Source organism: Drosophila miranda, chromosome 4 (genome assembly GCF_003369915.1).
Source record: "Drosophila miranda strain MSH22 chromosome 4, D.miranda_PacBio2.1, whole genome shotgun sequence".
In the NCBI taxonomy this organism is placed as follows: domain Eukaryota; kingdom Metazoa; phylum Arthropoda; class Insecta; order Diptera; family Drosophilidae; genus Drosophila; species Drosophila miranda.
In genome coordinates this window covers 22,261,297-22,280,813 of record NC_046677.1, presented here as the reverse complement: position 1 = coordinate 22,280,813, position 19,517 = coordinate 22,261,297, and the positions used below count along the sequence as shown (strand labels likewise).

At 43.9% G+C, this 19,517-nt stretch overlaps 3 protein-coding genes across 6 annotated transcripts; all 3 read right to left on the bottom strand.

Moving 5' to 3' along the window:
* Positions 1-3: 3 nt before the first annotated feature.
* On the bottom strand, positions 4-19,400 carry LOC108162905 (vascular endothelial growth factor receptor 3). Of its 3 annotated transcripts, none has more exons than XM_017297876.2 (15): positions 19,056-19,400; positions 4,003-4,458; positions 3,818-3,920; positions 3,525-3,755; positions 3,260-3,443; positions 2,120-2,352; positions 2,015-2,055; positions 1,785-1,936; positions 1,667-1,706; positions 1,421-1,586; positions 1,194-1,348; positions 844-1,120; positions 642-768; positions 463-568; positions 4-383 (listed from the first exon to the last, which is right to left on the bottom strand). In XM_017297876.2, exons 2-15 carry the CDS (start codon positions 4,258-4,260, stop codon positions 24-26), a joined length of 2,433 nt encoding a protein of 810 aa, XP_017153365.1. In that variant the 5' UTR covers positions 4,261-4,458; positions 19,056-19,400; the 3' UTR covers positions 4-23. The 3 variants fall into 3 exon arrangements, with proteins under 3 accessions (XP_017153365.1, XP_017153366.1, XP_017153364.1); XM_017297877.2 differs by lacking the exon at positions 19,056-19,400 and adding an exon at positions 17,954-18,960 and having other exon boundaries at positions 1,421-1,583; positions 4,003-4,318; XM_017297875.2 differs by lacking the exon at positions 19,056-19,400 and adding an exon at positions 17,954-18,959 and having other exon boundaries at positions 4,003-4,318.
* Positions 7,941-10,441, bottom strand: LOC108162909 (facilitated trehalose transporter Tret1). The gene is made up of 5 exons (XM_017297884.2): positions 10,116-10,441; positions 9,458-9,690; positions 9,240-9,370; positions 8,745-9,097; positions 7,941-8,659 (listed from the first exon to the last, which is right to left on the bottom strand). Exons 1-5 carry the CDS (start codon positions 10,186-10,188, stop codon positions 8,040-8,042), a joined length of 1,410 nt encoding a protein of 469 aa, XP_017153373.1. The 5' UTR covers positions 10,189-10,441; the 3' UTR covers positions 7,941-8,039.
* On the bottom strand, positions 13,987-15,069 carry LOC108162910. Of its 2 annotated transcripts, none has more exons than XM_017297885.2 (2): positions 14,390-15,069; positions 13,987-14,329 (listed from the first exon to the last, which is right to left on the bottom strand). In XM_017297885.2, the coding sequence occupies exons 1-2, from the start codon at positions 15,011-15,013 to the stop codon at positions 14,318-14,320; spliced, it is 636 nt and encodes a 211-aa protein (XP_017153374.2). In that variant the 5' UTR covers positions 15,014-15,069; the 3' UTR covers positions 13,987-14,317. The 2 variants fall into 2 exon arrangements, with proteins under 2 accessions (XP_017153374.2, XP_017153375.2); XM_017297886.2 differs by having other exon boundaries at positions 13,987-14,332; positions 14,390-15,067.
* Positions 19,401-19,517: the final 117 nt, after the last annotated feature.

Genomic DNA, 19,517 nt, shown 5'->3' with positions numbered 1-19,517 from the left:
CTAGCAAGGACTTAAAGACTATTCTAATCCCTATTCTCTTTAATCGGCGGAAATACGTAATCATCACTCAGACTATTAATGTCCACATACGTGGTCTTTGGGCTCAACACCCTGTACAGGGCATCGAATGTGGGCCGCTCCTCGGGCTCCTCCAGCCAGCACTGCAGCATGATGGTGTACACCTGCGGTGTGCAGATGTCCGGCCGCTGCAGGCGGTTTCCTGCCAGCAGGAAGGGTATCAGCTCGCTGTTGCTTGTCGTCGGATACGGCGAGGCGCCCAGCGTGCCAATCTCCCACAGCACCACCCCGTACGCCCAGACGTCGCTCTTGCTCGAGTAGACATTGTCCCGAATGGCCTCGATGGAGAGCCAGCGCAGGGGCAGCTAGGGGGAGAGTCAAATCCGTATAATGGTGTGAGAGTTTCCTGGAAAATACTGAACTTCTGGGGGAACTCGGACTCACCTTTCGCGTCTTTGTGTTTGTGTAGATGCCATGCCTGGACAGGCCGAAATCGGAAATTTTCAAGGTCTTGTTATTGTCAATTAGCACATTGCGAGCAGCCAGGTCTCTGTAAAGTTAAAAATAATTAAGCCCGAGCCTAGCTTAGTCGTAATCCTCTATGCTCCCCCGCCCACTCTTACCGATGCGTAATCTCTTGCTCTTCGAGGAATCGCATGCCGTTTGCTATCTGCAAGGCAAAGTTGTGCAACTCTCTGTTGTCGAGGATGTACTCAAAGGGCTCCTCGTCCTCCACAATGGTATAGGTGGCTTAAAATGCACAAAAGAACAATGAGCTAACTCCTGTCTCCTTGACCACAAATTGCCTTAATATCTTTAACTTACTTTCGGCGAACGAGGGAATTATCTCCCGGCCTCGAGCCGGTGCCAGACTATTCGGAGGACCAGTGGAGGAGTCCTCGGAGCATTGGAGCTCTATGCTTTGGCTGGATGCCTTCAATTCGATATAGTTAACGCTCTGGTTAGACTTGGGCAGACCCCCTGCAGAGGTGGAGGGGGCCCCACTAACCGTTCTGGCCATGATGGGCTTGCAGCTGGTGTAATTGGCATTGCGGAGCTTCAGTTTACCTGCCTCCTGCCGCACCGTTCGCAAATAGCTCAGCTGAGGAAGCATTTTGGAAGTACTCGTACAATTTAAGGAGAGAGCAGTTGATTAAATGGATTTCTATAGTTACCAAATTGCCCCGTCCCACATACTCCATAATCATGAGGTAGGGCGCCTTGATTGTGGAGCAGCCCAGAAAGCAGACCACATTGTGATGTGTGCCAACACCCTTGAGCATTTCAATTTCGGCCAGAAATTCGGCCACCTCGTCGGCAGTGGGATTCGCTATATAGAAGAGATTTACGAGAGCTTAACCCATGGCTCTTAATGCTGCAAATAGTGACGGCAAACACTCACGTTTCAGCTGCTTCACAGCCACAATGGTTGTGCCCCGCATGCGACGCAGGTTGATGGCCGTCGCCTCGTGAACGCGTCCGAATGCACCCTCTCCCAGCAAGCGTCCCATGTGGATGGCCGTGTGTGGCACCTCGAATATGTCGGCCAGACCCTGGGCCTGCGACTGCTGAATGGGAGTGGACAACCGAATGGAACGTTAGCGGTAAGAAGCTTAACAAAACGGGAGAGAATGGTTCTAGCTCTCACCTCCACATACTTGTCCACGTAGTTGATGTTGTCCTCCATTCTGGAATGGATACGGAGTAGGGAATAGGCATGGGACTTAGCATGGGAATCGATCAGGACTCAAAATCGTATCACTTACTCGATAGCGGAGGTAGCGAAGGTTTTCATATAGATCTCCTCCTTCTGCAGCTTGGCCTTGGTCCGGGCCCGTCGGCGGCGCACCATCAGCAGGTAGAGGCCGGCCAGGATAACAGCAATAAGCATAGCGCTCATAATGATAATGGAGTTGCTCTACGAGTACAACAATGGACAAACGCATATCACAATATTTCCTTTTTCGAGTCTCGTCTCTCCCATGTGTCTGCTTACCACATTATCCTCGTCCGAGAGCACTATGGGATTGGCTGGCACTGTAAAGTCAAATAATGTTGTTTTGTTTCATGTTAGCATTTTGGTACTGTGGACTGCTCCTACCTGGTACCTTGGTTACACTGCGAGGCCCCTCACAGCCAGACGTATCCATGATGACGGCCTGCAGATTTAGGGAGGCCTTTTCCTTCAGCTGTGTGCCAAGCGGCAGCCTCATGTTACCCTCGAAACCCCTCGGTGTGGGCTTGAAGTTTAGCTCGCTCAGATTATAGGCTCGAATCAGGAGATTTTTTAGTACTCCTCCCCAGGGCAATGAAGGATTCATTTCTTCGTTTATTCTGCAACGAAAAAATGCATGCATATTTGGGGTACGAGTATCCTCTTCTCCACGAGTCTTTGAATCGTAACATCCTTTGCAGTAGTTAAGCTCTTGAAACTACTTGCAAAGCTCTTGGATGAGTAAACTCAGCTTTCTTGGCCATATTAGCAAACTGCTGCAGGGTGGCCATGCAATCATGGAAATTGAAGGAACTTTAGAACTAACAACAGATGATGCTGGTGCTGGCAGGACAGGACGAGCATGTAGACGTGCTGAGAGTCGAGAATTAGTTGCCCTCTTACAATTACCATATCGAGTGTCTCTTAACTTTTTCTTTAGAAAAAGAGTTATTTGTATGCTCTTGAATTTAATTTTAGAGCCAGACACTGCCCATTTTAAAGATGCCTGCTTTGGCTTTGAATGAAATTGAACCACATTGTAATCTACATATAGCACATGATGCAGTTATATAAAGGTGGTTCACTCCCGCAGCGCGCTCTCTATTCGGGTCTTATCTTCTCAGCACAACAGCAAACTGTGTTCTTTTCTCTCTCTCATCGAACATGGCGTTAAAGCGCTCTCAGTAAAGCTGATACGACCCGAAAGAGAGCGAGTGGACCACCTTAATATATTTGCATCATTTTTCTTTCTTCGGCAATCGATCTGTCGTGGTCTCGCTTTCATTAGAGCACGGACCTATCACTCGCTTCTTGAATATCCTCTTAGAATAGATATTCTATCCGACAAAGTCTTGAACGGACCCCCCGCGTCTGGGAAAGCTCAGTAGCTCAACATAATCTAATTAATAGTCTCTCTCCTATCCAGTAGGGCGAAAACTAATTAACATAACAGTTCCTGTTAAGCGTGCAATTGATAAACTGGCGAAGGACACACAACCGTTGCCATGCCAAGTCACCGCTACTCACTTTAATTGCATTTTGTAGAGACGAAGCGTCTCGTGCAGGTGACTGGCCTGCTCCTTACGCAACTGCTCACTGGCCTGGATTGAAAAACTGATGCTAATGGTGTCGTTGGTCAACATTTTGGCAGCAATCAGGACCTTGGGTGGCGTTGGCACCAGCTGACAGGAGCACTTTCCGGACACGCATTCTACGGGATAAAAAAACAAAAATTACATAGCTCCTCACTAAAATCAATTTTCACTAAAATCAATTGCTGTGTCAGACGCACGTGGAATAAAGATGCGAGTGGATCTCCGGACCAGGGCATTAGAGGTCTCCACGGTGACCTTATACTGACAGCCGAACATGTAGTTGCAGTCGACCGACTCCACATTCAGATTGGGGTTGAGCGGCAGGTAGACATAGCTCGATGGCTTCTCCTTGATGCCGTACTCGCTGCACGGGGCGTCCGGACAGCGTGTGTTGTTCACGGCACTGACAAGGACATTGTAGGAAGTGCCTGCAAAAGACAGCGCGGAATTGCAGGACTGGAACATCATCCGGATGAAGGGATTAACTCACCTTCGGGCAGGTTGTCCTGCCATCGCACCTGTATGCGCGGTATCTTCTCCATGTACAAAGTGACGTTGGTACTCAGTTCCGTGATTTCCCCAACGGTCATTGGCTGTTCATCAAACAAGAAGAGTGCACGCAAAAACATATAAAAATTGCATCTTATTGCTGGTAAATAATAGAGTTTTACTAACGTTGATGCGTATCCTGGTTCCTGGCTCTGCTGATCTGACATCTGATGCTTTCTGGCTGGCATCTGGCCTTGGGATCCCCGAAGTCGTTGCCATTGTGGTGGCAGTGGCAGTGCTGCTGTTGCGCCCTATGTCCGAGGCAGTTGTAGTGCTACTGTTGACCCCCAAGTCCGTGGCACTGGTAGTTGAACAACATATCAGCACCAGCAACAGCCATTGCTGGATTATGAAGCTAGTGCCAATTGTGTGTGTGAACAGCATTTTGAGGATCTGGTCTGCTCATAGCTGTTTGTGTTGTGGGTGTTGTTTGTTGTGTTCACTGCAAAGCAAAAGCAATAAAGGGAATCCCATATGAATTCGGTTCAGGCATCAATTTTCAGTCGAATTGAATGTATTTTTCGATGATTGCATGGGGGCAGACGGGGCAATTGCTTAGGGGCTTCCATAAGAGACGGGCCCCTGCCGAAAAATAGAGATAGTTTAGTTTTTAATACGTTTTGATAAATTTTAACTAGTTTCTGCATGTTTTGCTGGAGAACTATTAGCTTGTGAGTCGCCCAAAAACCTTTTCCTGAAATTGTACGGTATGGTACTTTCAATTGGTTATATGTACGTGTATACCAGTAAAACTTAGCAAGGAATGGAAACCCAAACTCATTGCATTGTGAATTGCATTGTAAATATTTTAGACTCTGGAAATTCTAGCACACACTTCGATTTCTCTACATGTGCACAAGCAGAAGTGAAAGTGGAAGATGTGCATGAACAGGAGACGAAAATATGCCGCGTAGACGTTGTAGGGTTCTGAAGACGCCTTCCGCATTCCTTGCGCAACGCAAAAGTGCAACCCGACTCCTGACTGTCTGTGGCATGCATGTGATGGATGTGATGGCTGGCCGTGTGTTCTGTCTGTCACGCGGTAAAGCCACCTGCTCCGAATTACTTCTCTAGGTTTCTGCCACGTGATTAAACCTGTTATTGCTGCAACAACAGTCAGCCGTGTTCCGGGCGATGGCGACTAGCTGCCTGTGGGACTGTGTTCCCACAAATCTCAAGCCTTGATTTCGTTGATGCAAGATGTGAGATTAACGGGTATGTTTATGTTAATTATCCACTCAATTATGCATACATATTATATCCTCCGGTTGCTGACCTTTAACGCTTTCATGCCTGTTGTAATGTCCTTCATTTATCCTATTGTCAGGACTTTTGTTAGCTGTGCGAGTGAGAGCCAGAGTGAGAAAAGGTAAAGGTGTCCTTCTTGAGGGCATTACAAAATTGGTCAGATTCGCACAGCAACAAATAATATTTGTCCGATAAATTATGCGGTTTTTAATAACATTATTTTTTAAAATTTTTAAACCATTCGCTGCATGGCTTAATGGTTTAAAGGAGCTTCAATATTTGTTATAAGAATTCTCTCAGTACATAGACGGACCTGTTTTCAGCAATGTGTTATATAGCTGCCCTTTAATGAATCGCTCGCAAAACAAGTAGCAAAAACAACTTTGCTCCTCGGATGTAAATTCTAAGGACACTAGACTCTTTTCGTTTTCTATTGGGGCAAACAATATAATTCGTAAACAATATAATTCTTATGGGTTGATTTCGTGGCACATTGAGTCAAAGCGGAAAGCTGAAATGGAATTTGCCATATGCGGGTTTGCGTGCCATGCCCCCCTCATACGTATAACACCCTGCAGAAACACTGAAAGTTCCAATTACGACAATGTAATGCCTAAATGTGCGCACAAAATATGTAATCAAACACGAATGCAAACAAATTCAAAGCGAGAGCACACGACGGAAGGCACTGGCCATTGAGTTTAAGTGAGGGATTGGAATGTAAACACTAATTATCAAATTTCTGGGCAATTAATTAGCGGACATTTCCGTTAAATTGCCTTCTCCTTTGAGGGGTCTGTTTTGAGCTTTACAAATATTCCGCATACGCCGCCGCGTGGTTTCAGCGGTATCGAATGACAGCGATTGAGGGGCATTTGTCCCTTTCCCACACAAGCGCTTTGGTTTTATGTCGAGGGAGAGCGGTCAAGCACATTGACCACATATGTACATATACATATTTCATGTTACCTTTAATTGAAATTCCAAGGGACTTATTAATAATATTCCTTTAGCCTAATAGCCATCATATTCCATATTAAATGCACAAGCTCGTACTCAAATAAGAAACATTTCTGTTTGTGGTAGGACTTTAAGCAAATTCATTAGAGAAGAGCTGCAAAATAAGAGCTTAGATAGTTCGACTGCACTCAAAGTTACAACAGTTGTTGACAAAACAGCGGAGGCAAACACTTTTTACAGCTGATTGCACATTAACCAGTGCATACATATTTCTGTTGGAGATGGCCACGGGCCAGGCATATAGGGCATTTAGGGCACGGGAACCAACACGAAGGAGAACTTTCAAAGGCACACCCAAAGAGAAAAGTCCTATGAAGTGAATAGTTACAATTTACAAATTGATACCAATACCGAGCGTGTAAATCGTAAAAAGAAAGTCTTTTCACATACATATTGCAATGTTTATGAAAATATATGATCACGAAGCACACACGTCCATCTCTAGCTGCTTTTAAAGTGTTTTCGCGGCACAAGCAGCTCCCTCTTATCATTCGCCATTATTATTATCATTTTCCTGATCATTACGGCACCCATCATCATCGCTATTGTGTTGACAAGACCCGCTCCCATGTACATTGGCAATTTGCCTAAGCGAAGGCGAAGTAGCCTGCTTCTGAGTGTGGGGCTTGAAATTTAAAGTGGTCAAGTCTGAGTGGAGACGCCTCTTCAAATTATTTTATTCTGAGTGAGGGCAGATAATGTTGATTTTGAAAATGAAGCATTCGAATGTGGCATAATATTATTTGCTATGGATACCAGAGAACTGCAACCGCCCTGAATTTGCATTGAAAATGGAAAATGTTTCACCAGAACTTTATTATTTGCGGTGGCTGTGTCCGTCCAGTGGTCACTGCGTCAGCTGGCATCCCCGGAATCGGAAAATCGAACCAAAAACAAATTACCCAAGAGTGGATATTACATTCTGGCTTCCACAACAGTTGTTCATGAGATTAAGCGTGTAGCCAAGCGTAGTTGGTGTACATTTATACTTAATTAAAATAGGTAAAAAATTTGCAGAAAATCCACAAATCGATAAGAAAGTCAAATCTCGGTGCCCAAGCGATTATACAATATGTATAGAAAATCCCGCAGATAAAGGGCTTCGATTACAGGACACCTGCTACCTGCCACACACACTCTCGTATTGTTTATCGATTGTATTCGTAAATGTCCACAAATAAATAAATAATACAACTAATGGTAGCAGAGAAGCAGCAGCAGCAGCAGCAGGAGCATTCTTTACATAATGATGTGTCAGAAGCCCCACAATGGGCTGCAAATGGGATCCATAAATAATAAGTACAAATATGCCCAATCACAATCGCATATTTGCAATCACAGTCAGTATGATTCAGCAGTAAAGGCTTTTATTTAATTTATGTTAAGAATTCAAAGTACCTTCTCTTGCAAAGCCATTTTCAGTTGAAATATTCCCAGACAGAAGAAGAGAAGCCCATTCCCGCCCCTCTAGATTTTGCACGTGTCTGACGCGTTGCCAGCCACTTACCGAGAACACAGCCGACGTGGGTGTGGGATTAATGTACGCGCTTATAAATGATAATACCAACAGAGCTAATTGTTGACATGACATTAGCAGCAGCAGTGTGGCAGTGGCACAGGCAGTATCAGGCGCCGTGCCAGGTGAAAGCCACTGAGGTAGCCGGGTCATAAATCAAGCCATGTCAGCGCCCCGTTTTTATGGGTTCTACGAACACTACGAGCTCTAGCTCTGGGAGTACTTTGTTTTGGTTTAACGCCCAGCCCAGCCCCCACCGACAGAGTGAAAAAACAATAACCTGGCAACTAGAGAACTCCATGAACTTTATTACCCGCCAAGGTCGAGGAGGGCACTAGCCTAGCTTAGTCAGAGGGCTTCCCCCCAGCTTTATGTATTCCTAATCATATATGGACCTGCCCTTGGTCTCCTCCACACACACCACCACATAGAAGAGACACAGAGCAGAGACAGAGGCGCTGAACCACATGGTGGCCGCCAGGCCAAAGTGGAACATCATCAGCGGGAAGGTCTTCAGAGAGGTGAAGGCAAAGAAGCTGAGGCAGCCCAGGCAAATGCTGGTGGCCACCGCCCGGATCTTCTGCGGCAGCATCTCCACCAGCACCACCATCGTCACCGAGACGACGCCCACATTGGCGATGAAAATGATGAGAGCCATCAGGGTGACGGGCAGCCAGGAAGCGTAGGCCGATAGATCGACCTCCGTCTCTTCCGCATAGAAGGCGTACAGACCGAGGCCGGCGGCGCCCAGCCCACTGCCCGCACAGGACACCACCAGGAGTATCTTCCGGCCATAGCGATCCACCAGATACATGCTGGCCAGGGTGCCCACGATCTGCACGGCGCCAATGATGATCGTGTTGGTGTTGGGATCCAGCTGTGTGTGCACCGCATCGAAGATGTTGGACATGTAGTTGATAAAGGCGAAGGTGCCCGAGAAGATCTGGGCTATCATCAGCATCAGGCCCGTGGCAATGGCCTTCAGGGCGCGCTTATTGCCTGCGAGCAGGAACCCAGTAGGGATGAGAAGCCAAATTAATCACCCACTCTCCATGGAAAAACAATTATTTAGGTGAAAACTTACAGAAATCAGACATGGTGAGGCCCACGGAGCCGGCGTCCTTGCTCCGCTGCTGGATGGCCAGGCGCATTTCGTCAAACTGCTTCTGGTAATCGCGCTCCTGTTGCTTCGTCACCTGCGGACCATCGCAATGGCGGTAGAACTTCAGGGCGCGTTGGGCCTCCTCCTCGCGTGACCAGACGAGCAGCTGCTGCGGTGTCTCCGGGAAGCGAGTGGCCAGAAACAAATAAAGCACGGGCAGGCCCACAACGGCACAGGGAATGACGTGATAGGGGATGTGGGAGGCGACAATAAAGCCCACCATAATGCCCGTATTCATGGTCAGGGTGAAAAACGAGCAGAGCCGCCCACGAATGCTGTCAGAGGAACAGAACGAACCGATGAACAACAATTCCACTTGATGGATGAATCGATACGGAGCCTGGACAGAACAGGTACTTTGTCTGTCATCTCCTCTCTGCTCTACATCGAAGTGTGGCTCCGATGACTGGGACTCACCTGTTGTCGGCTATTTCGCCAATGAATATGGGCAGCACCACGAACATCCCACCGCCGGTTAGACCCGCGCACACACGCGCCACATACAGCCACTCGATGCTCTGGGCGAAGTAGAACAAGAACCATATGCACTGTGACAAGGGAGAGACATGTCATTGACACCTTAAGCTATCTCTTAATGGGCTAGGGTAATCGAATCGCCAAAAGGAAACACGCACCGTGTTAGGCAGGGCCAAAGCATAGAGCGACACCTTGCGCCCGAAGCGATTCATCAGGTACGAGAAGGAAAAGTTCCCGCTAATGCCTCCCAGGCTGATGGCAGCTCCCAGCCATGAGGCCTGGCCCACGTCGATAAAGAAGTCCAGGGGCGTATCCTTCTCGGAGAGCAGCTGTGGCAACATGGGTGACAGCCAGCCGAGGGCAATGCCATGGCAGAAGGTTATCAGCGTGGCTACAAGTAGATCAACAAATTACATCATCCGGATAATGCTCTCCTCCAAATGAGTGAAAGGCCCCTCCCAACCCCCCTTCGAGGGGGGGAGCGGATTCCTAAGTCAACAGCTCAAGTAGCTCATTTGCATAGGCAGGCACAAAATTGAATTTTGACCCGTCAAACTTTGTTGCGTTGGGGCTTTGTACGACTCATATCCTGTTCGGGGGCCGTCAGTGGAGGAAGCCCTTTGAGTTGACGACGCTATCCGCAAACGATTCCATGCTGTGCAAAGGCTTCATTAAATCCTTCACTTCTACTCAAAGTTCAGGGAAATTGAACATTCCAGATCCAGGTCTGGTCCCTGAACTCTCACAAAACTTTCCATTCTTTAGGTGATTCCGTGAATCTTTCGTCTTATCACTCATCCCAAAACACACACATACCACTCAATGTGACAAGCAGCTGGCGACGAAACTGCCTCTCGAAAATGCCCGTTTGGAATATGTTAAAAAACATCTTTGGTGCCTCTTGAGATTCCAACAGATTTTTGTATAGTTGTATAGCCTAGCTTCTAGTATTTTTTCTAACTATTCTACAGGTTGTCCTTTGTTGTCTCGGGATATCACAGTTTGGTTTCCACACTACTTCAGACCGTCGTCTGCTAGGTTACTTTTTGAAACTCTTTCGGGAAAATCTTAAACTCTGGTATCCTTTTTCCATGCTCTATACTGTCGCGTCTTGATTCGGTAGTAGTTCCAAAATGACTTGTGAAATAGCTTCCGACCCTCCATTTATACAGCCTCTGGCACGGGTGTCGCTGCCAGCCCGCTATATCTCTTCTGGTATCTAAATCTGTTGGTAAACATTTACAAGTACGAAATATTTCATCTAAAACAGCAACGTATTACGTAGATGCTTCTTGGCTTGTGAGCACTTCCATCAAAAAGCGATTGTCTGGGTGGGCGGTGTCACAAAGCTGTTTCGGCTTTTATTGTATGATATGCACATATCACTACTCCACCAGTACGAGTGTGTTAGGTTCCTGGGGCTACTATCTAAAGTTCGTGAATCATTTGACAACGGAACTGACGCCGTTAGAGAAAACTTCGTGTGTGTGGAGTGGGTGCCTTTCAGCTGTGACGTTGATACATGGCAAAAGTCTCTCTCTGTTTCTGTTGCTAGCACGCCCTGACCTAGGTGAATCTATACTACTAGTAGTAGTAGTAGTAGTATCTGCGCAGTATGGTAAAGTAATGAAGTAAAGTAACTACGCGGCAAATGGCAAGTGGAATAGAGTCACACTGCTATGAGTTTCAAGCACATACGGTTAGGGTGACACTGTTATGACACAGGGTGACGTGACAAAAACAAACACTGAAAAGAGCTTTTAGTAGGTTTACTTACTCCCGATTTGTTTGCCACTCATGGGGCGTATGGGGGGTGGTCTTTAAGTTTAGTTTGCGATAGGAGACATTTCTAGTAGCTTTCGTTTCGATAGATAAAAAGCCAATGGCTGGTGGCTTGGCGCACATAATTTATTACACAAATGACACATTCGAAGCCCAAGCTCTGGGCCAGTGTACACACCCACTGCAAAGTTAACTTCCACACAAACAATAGGGTCCCCATCACCAGCCCCCACTTAACACCCTTAAAATGAAATTATTCCCCACACAAAATCGGCAATGACTTGTCTTATGTCCAGCAGAATCGATTTTTTCACTAGATAATTGAATATAACATGTAATAGGGTGCATAAAATTGACAGCCTTCAATGACGTCGTTTAAAAGTAATTATTTTCCATGATATCCAGACGGTTACCGGCTTTTTAACTGCGCTTGTCACATTGCCAATAAGGTGACGCACTTCATCAGCTGCCGGGGACAAGCCGCACCCCTCCCCAGCCCGCTCCCCAGATAATGCATGGAGGTGTGGGTGGAGCATAAAACCGAATACAGTTCGTTTAAAAGTCGTGTGATAAGTCCAAAGAACATTGCAATCAATAAAACTGCTGAGGAAGTTGAGAGAGCACAGACTTTTCAGATATTATACACATTAAATACAGCTTATTGATAGCTTCGAATGGGGGCCGGCTGTGTGCTGTGTTGTGGCCCGAGGATTGCCGATGTCTGCCTGGGCTGACAGCCTAAGCTGTGTCGGGGGACCGCAGACCCAGACCAAGACGATGGATAGTCATAAATTAAATGCTTGTGTTTTAATCAATTGATAATTTTCCATACGTTTTGCCCTGCAGGTACGCGGTTGTCAGCCAGCAAAAAAAAGTAAAATCACCAAAAATAATACCAAATATAATCATAAATAGAATACTTTGGAAGCAGTGCTGTTCTGACCCTGAAATACCCTTTATTCTATTTAAATTAGCAAATATCACAAGATCTAGACCAAGCTGAAATAAAGTTAAATGGATATCCTGCCTTTGCATAACTCTAACATACCCTTGTCTAAAATATTAACCAGGTATCAAAGTTAAAAAAAAAAAAAATACCGCTACCAAGAGCAACGACTTTAAGCCCTTATCGCGGGCTGTCCTGTGAGGGGCCCCAATACATATGAGTACTCAATGCCGCCAACTTATTTGATATTTGATACGAATACGAGTACCAGTACGAGTCTGTATAGAACTTTATTTATTTTTGTCGGTTTTTTTTTCGATCCGATTCGATACGATTTTTGGCCGCGTCACTTTCAGCACTTCTCTAATCGGAATACATCGTTATCGCGCCAGCACTCGATTTATTGATAAGTTCAATTTGTTTTCCATTTTACGCCAACTTGAACAAATTGTTTTGGTTTTGGGTTTTGGTTTGCTGTTTCTGTTTCGATGGGAAAACAAACACACAACCCAACCCTTCCTGGTCGTCGAATGGAAAACATTATGGCTGTGGGGGCCCGAATGTGAATGTGAAATGCTGCTTCGATCATGTGAAAGTGATAAATTTAGCATTTATTGATGATAGATATATATGTATGATGTTATATAAAGAAATTACTATTTCTGGCCTTCCATTGGTTAGTATTTTATTTCGGTGTAGACTTCAGATGATAAGAGGCTTGACCAATAAACCAAACAACTCGAAGTGCTCGAGCTGAACTTTACACCAGCGATGAATCGCCCAAAGTACTATAAGCTATAGACGACAAATACAAAAATACACATCTGGGGTAAATTCTGCTGAATTGCAGTAGTATACCAATAAAGTCTTATGGGGGCACACACTTTGGAGTGTTCAATGTACAGGTCAGTGCCAAGTTTATTCTGAATACAATGCTTGTATTCACAGACAAAACGAGGGGGAACGTTGTGAGTTGCTGCGGACACCGCAACTCTACAGTTATACCCGATACTTAGTCAGTATGGCTCTCCTCCGGCAGACGCCGCTAATATTGAACGACACGACAAAGAGTGCGTGCGAGAGAGACAGAAAATCAGTCTGAGCGTGACGTCGGGCGCTGCGTAGCCACTGCAAATTGATTTGTTGCTTTTGGCTATACAAATTATCCGATCTGATCCAGATTCCGCAACCGGATAGATATGGTCGTTATCTATGATTCTGCGTTTTTAGTTTTCTCGAATCTGCAGTATTGTGATGCAACAGATTTTCGTCCTTTGTGGGGGCGGAAAGGGGTGGGGCGAAATTTTGAGGTATACGTTTTATAGTGAGATCTAACAGAAGTGCGGATACCAAATATGGTTACTCTAGCCCTAATAGTCTCTGAGATTTGTGGATGCCCCAGATTTTCGTTCTTTGCGGGGGCGGCAGGGGGTGTGGCGAAATTTTGACACAAAACGGTCAAGGTCCGATATCACAGGAGTGTGGATACCAAATTTGGTTGCTTTGGCTCTTATAGGTTCTGAGATCCTTGAACTCATATTTTGCAATTGGCAAAATCGACCATGAAACCTGTGTGTTAGAGAGAGACAGAGCGAGAAAGAATAAAATTGTTTTCTTGATTCTGGCTATAATAATTATACGATCTGGTTCAGATTTTGCACTCTAGAAGATATGGTCATCCTCTACGATTCTGCGTTTTCAGTTTTCTCGTATCTTTGAATTTGTGGATGCCACAGATTTTCGCCCTTTGTGGGGGCGTTTTGAAATATACTTGTAGCCCTCCTCCTTGCATGCAGCGTGGTATTTGTATTTGTATATTTTTCAAAAATACATTTTTAGATCTAAGTGTAAAGATTAAAATTTCAAGACTTTTTTCTCTGAGTGTAGTCTCCGACAGCCAGTTGTTATATTTTTCCCCTCCATCTTTAATTCTACTGTAATTTATAACTTTACAAAATCACTTCTTGAGGCGTTTTATATTCAAAAACAATATATGTATTTTTGTACTTCACAGAGTACCCTGTACAAAAAGGGCAAGTTCTTCGAACTAGTTGCTACCAGAAACCAGCAACGAAGTTCAGTACAAAAACAGCTAAAAATGTAGTTTACTGCTGAAGATTAAAGACTATTCGTTAGGTTGAATGCTGCTGCTGCAAGCCGTCCGCCGATTCCCTCCACTTTCCATTTTCTGCCTCTTGATCTGGACTGCTTTCAATAGTCTCTACGATTTCCTTTTTTTTAAGAGATTGAGAGAATGATTTGTCGCATCACAGCCTACATTCCCTTTCAGTCATTGATCGATCTACTAATGGCCGAAACGTTGGTTAAGTTTTGTCGAAAATTATCGCATATATTGTCTCACCTTTGGTTCTGCTTTGGGAGCCTTGAACATGGCACTCAACTCTCGCGGATCATTGAAAAGAAAGTGTTTGCTGAGCTCTTGCAGGGTCTCCGCCTCGTGGGCACATTTCGCCAATCTATCCCGATCTTTCTTGCTCAAAATGTTTTTTTTATCTTTACTTTCCAGCGTTTTGAAAATAGTATGCAAATCCATAAATATATCGCCTACATCCTTACTCATGTCGTGCATATGCAGCTTACACGACTCTAGTTCGGTTCTCATTGCCTGTAGCCTCTCGGCGAGGATATGCGTGCTCTGCAGCTGTGACATGACCTTTGGAATGATGAAGCTCATCCTGATGTCATCCTGATTTGTGGCATCGGATTGCGTGATTGACTGAAGTTCCTCTAAGCTTTGGATCACAAGTTTCTCGATTTGTGGATCCAAATTATTTAATTCTTTATCGGTGGTACTTATGGTGGGTATTTCATGTAAACATTCGATTTGAGTTAATCCAAAGATTGACTTTGGTTCGTTTAAGGTTTCTGGTAAAGTTTCTTCTATAGTTTTTGGCAAATTTTTGTCTATGTTTTCTGGCAATTTTTCATCTATTTCTATTGGCAAATTTTTATTGAATTTCGACATATTGAAAACAAGTAAGAAAAAGAAAAAGTAACTATTCCAAGTCAAATAAGTAAATTACAATTTTCCAGCCTACTGTTGCGATGAAAAACTTGAAATTATTTGTAATGCTTTAAGGGGACTCCCCCGCCTGCTTGGCGTCTATGTTTCTGTTAATGGTATTGGCATTTTATAATTTTTAGTCGTAGTGCACAAAACAAACACCCGACGGCACAAGCGGAAACAAAAAACGAGGGGGAACGTTGTGAGTTGCTGCGGACACCGCAACTCTACGGTTATACCCGATACTAAGTCAGTACGGCTCTCCTCCGGCAGACGCCGCGAATATTAAACGACACGACAAAGAGTGCGTGCGAGAGAGACAGAAAATCAGTCTGAGCGTGACGTCGGACGCTGCGTAGCCACTGCAAATTGATTTGTTGCTTTTGGCTATACAAATTATCCGATCTGATCCAGATTCCGCCAACGGATAGATATGGTCACTCTCTATGATTGTGCGTTTTTAGTTTTCTTGAATCTGCAATATTGTGGATGCAACAGACTTTCGTCTTTTGTGGGGGCGGAAGAGGGCGGGGCAAATAATGTCTCCAATAATCAATTAATTTAGTAAATATTTATACTCTACTTATAACGGTTTTTTTATGCTAACTAAAGCTGCAAGTATTTGATAATAATTCGATCAAATGTGTTTCCGTTTAAGATTTTTTCAAGATTCCGCATTGAAAGGATTTTTCAGATTTTTTTTCTCCAATACTTCGATTGTTTGTGTTGATTGCCGCACTCTGATGTCAGCCGGCAGTTTACATCGAATGTCATTTACGTTGATTTAATATCATTTAACCCTTCTGGCAGCCATGGATAATTTATCCATAAAATCTGTTAAATGTCTGAAATTGATACCGCTATCGAGAGGCATGAGATTTATTTTTACATTTTTTTTGGTAGCGTTTTTTGGTCAACAATTGCACGCAAAATCTGGAAAATATTCTCGTCAAATCGTTAAACCGTTTGATTTTCGATGTCCATGTGTTAATGGTGGGGTTTTTTTTTCTTGGTGTTCGCGTATCCATGTGTGTGATTGTCTCTAAGTTTTTTTTTTTTTTTGATTTGCACGTATGCGGTTGACTTTTAAAGCTTTTCCAATTTCTGTGGCCCGAGTCCACGCCCGCGGCCGAGCAGTGACTATTCGTGAAATAATTGATGAGATACCAAAACCACGACTACTGCCGCCCCTCTGCCACCATACTGGCAGTTTGCGCCAGTATATAGAACCATTTAGCTGTATTTGTTAGATAGTAAATAAAAACTACAATAAAAAGAAAGCAATATAAACGAAAAAAAGACAAAGAGAACCCAAACTATGACGTCTAGCAAACATCTGTGCGAATTTGGAGCTTGGTTTGGCAGACAGTTCATGGGAAGTGTTCCACAAACGGAAAAAATGATGCCAAAAATGGGAATGGAATTGAAGCATCGGGAAAATGTAAAGCGGTAATGAAGTGGAAGCTACAGAAAGATGAAATCAATCAGAGGAACTCATTTGTAGAGCGATTTGTAGATTGGTGCGAAATTCTAATTTAAAATCTTTTTGTGTGACTCAAGTGAGTGATTTTGATATTACTTTTTATGTTTTGGTAACCGTTTAGTAACTTGTATAAATTCAGGGACTTGGGGACTGCATTCTCTGTCCACAAATATTTTTAATGAATCTAACGAGGACAATATTTATGCTGTTGTGCATTTACACTACAGCTGCCACTTTGTGTCTGCCCAAACCACAGGATTGTGTGCGGGTGCTCAACTTTTGGGCACACAGAAATCAAAATTAATTGCACGACTAGCTCTCTCTTTTCGGGTGACAATGAGAGTCCGAGTATGTTGGGGTATGCAAGTAATTAAGCAAAACTAATTTAAACAGAATTTTTGGCAGTTCTTTGAGAGCGTTGCTGCGATTCTGTCCATGGTTTCTGGCCATTTGTTTGGGTCGCTCGGAGGCAATTATATATCAATTGTGGCGCGTTTCTAAGTTGATTAAACGCTGCTACTTAATCATGTGCTGACTATACGAGTAGTAACATATATATTGCTTTTCTTATTTCTGGCTGCCTTTGTTGACCATGCTCTTAACAATAAATAACATGCTTTTGAGCTGTAATAAAACCAAGTGTCGCGAGAGGTAGGAGAGGCGAGTCGGTGGGGGCGGGGGCACACGACGAGAGAGTGCGATAATTTTTAGTTCGATAATTAGCGGAGTAACTAAACTGACAAAATGCTATGTACTATATATGTATATGCGGGAGGTGGGTGTTTGCGTGTAGTATATAGGAACACAATCGCACACGAACAAACACTCAATACTATTGAACAACTGGCGACACATTGCTTATCACTTAAAGTGTCCGCTGCCGAATAGGAAAAAAATGTGAACAAAAAATATAACCATAACCATAACCGTAACTGTAGGGATGAAAGCCCAGTCTAATAAAAAAAATTGAAATTTCCCAGGCCCAAAAACGAAAGCGAAAGGGGAATGTATGAGGGCGATGTCTCATCAGTTCTTGGGGAACGGCTGGGCTGGGCAACCTGAACTTGAATCAGTCGCATCTACCATCGTCGCCCATCTAGATTGATCAGTGATCAGTGTCAAATGGGCATATCAATTGCGCAGTGCGTGGCTCCAATTGAAGCGATCATCAATCAGAGCAGTAATTCACTCAACGATAAAAAATAATGCACCGAACATAAGAAATTATTTGGGAATTCCGAGAAATTCCTGAGCATTTACCTTACTCACGAGAGTATTTCTTCAACTCGAGTCTGCTATCTAATCAGGCAGTGCATATTGGAAGGGACGGGACACATGGCTGCCATGGCAGTTGTAGTACGGCGCGTACTACTGCTATAAGATTGTCAGATCAGACCGTAGTTCATCTTTGGACTTACCATCTGGCTTTCCATGCTGCTGCCGATGGATGATGGATGATGGACCCACTTAGCTCTATGAAATCCACTATTAATTGTTGACTTTTCCCGATGATGGTGATGGTTGAAAGCTTTCAAGGTTTTGTTTGCGTTGATCCAACACTTACGTATGGATATGCTATTTGTTTCGGTTCTTTTCAATTGTAAACAATTCGCACATCGAATTTTTATTAATCACAAACACACACAAATACTGAAGCTATTTTTAAAGTGAGGGAAATACTCAGTACTCGCATTCGCACTCGTACTGGTAGTTTCCGCTGTACAAAGCAATTATTATCTAATAATTACGATTTATTTAAATTTCCGTTTGACGGTTTACACATTCATTGAGACACTCCACTCGTTAATTCTGTGTATTATATGCACTTTTGTTTACATTTGTATTCTGTATTTTCCTTTCAGCGGGTTTCCTCTTCGCTGGGGGAACTACTTTTGCTATTTTCTTTCATCTTTTTTTGGCTGCATTTCATTCAATGCAAACATAATTCGATTTTCAATTCATTTCCGCTTCCTCTTTCACAGCCAACCATCTTTCACAATTTCAATGCAAATCTCTGGCTTCTTCACGTCACTGATATAATGGCATTTCCATTCAAATTCAGATTTCAATCTTGAACTTTTTGACCCGCCATTTGCTTTTGAATTTCGGGACAAACTGGTCGAATAATGGCGCCGATTCGGTCCGGCTCTAGCGGTAACTGGCGCGACGCGTATCGACCGAGACGTTGGCGGAGAGAGAGTGTGAGAGAGAGACGTGGAAGCAACAAGCGTTTCAGCCGGAATGATAACAATTGTTAACGTTACGACCTGCCTGCCAAATGTCTTGGGCACTGCACGAAAGCTCTGGGGGCGGCGAAAGCTTTTACAAAACGCATGTTTCGGCGTGACTAAAAGCTACCGGTACCGTACCGTACCGTACCTTTGGTGTGCGTGTGTTTTGTCTTTGGCGTGAGTACAGTGGGCCCCAGCTACGAAGGAAAATACGTGGAGAAATAGTTTTGTGTGGTGCGGAGGGAATTCAATCACTTGATCAACATTTATCAATAAAAACCCAACTTACGTTGATATGAATCTATTTCTAGTTCTATGTTGTTTCTATATCCTCTGAAGCCAAAAGCATTGATTGCCAAGATCAAATCTTTTCATCATACATATGTATTTGCATATAACCGTAGAAACGATAAATAGATCCTTAGTCGCAGCTGGTTAATGGTAGTACACATATACATATGTACACACAATGTACTAAATTGTGTGAATAAAGACGAACCCTCTTCCTAATCAACTTAATATTCATGGAAAGAAAGTCTTTTAACCACAATAATTCCAAAATATCAATAATCGAAATTTAGTCTAATAAAATCGCGTTGATTGATAGCTATATAAAGTATAAGCCAAAGCTGCCTTTGCACAACTGTTCTATAAATCATATTCAAGTATATCCAGACTGCTCTGATTTCTCGATCATTTTGCCTGGCCTCCAAACATTGTGGCTGGGGAAAATAAATATTTCATTATATTC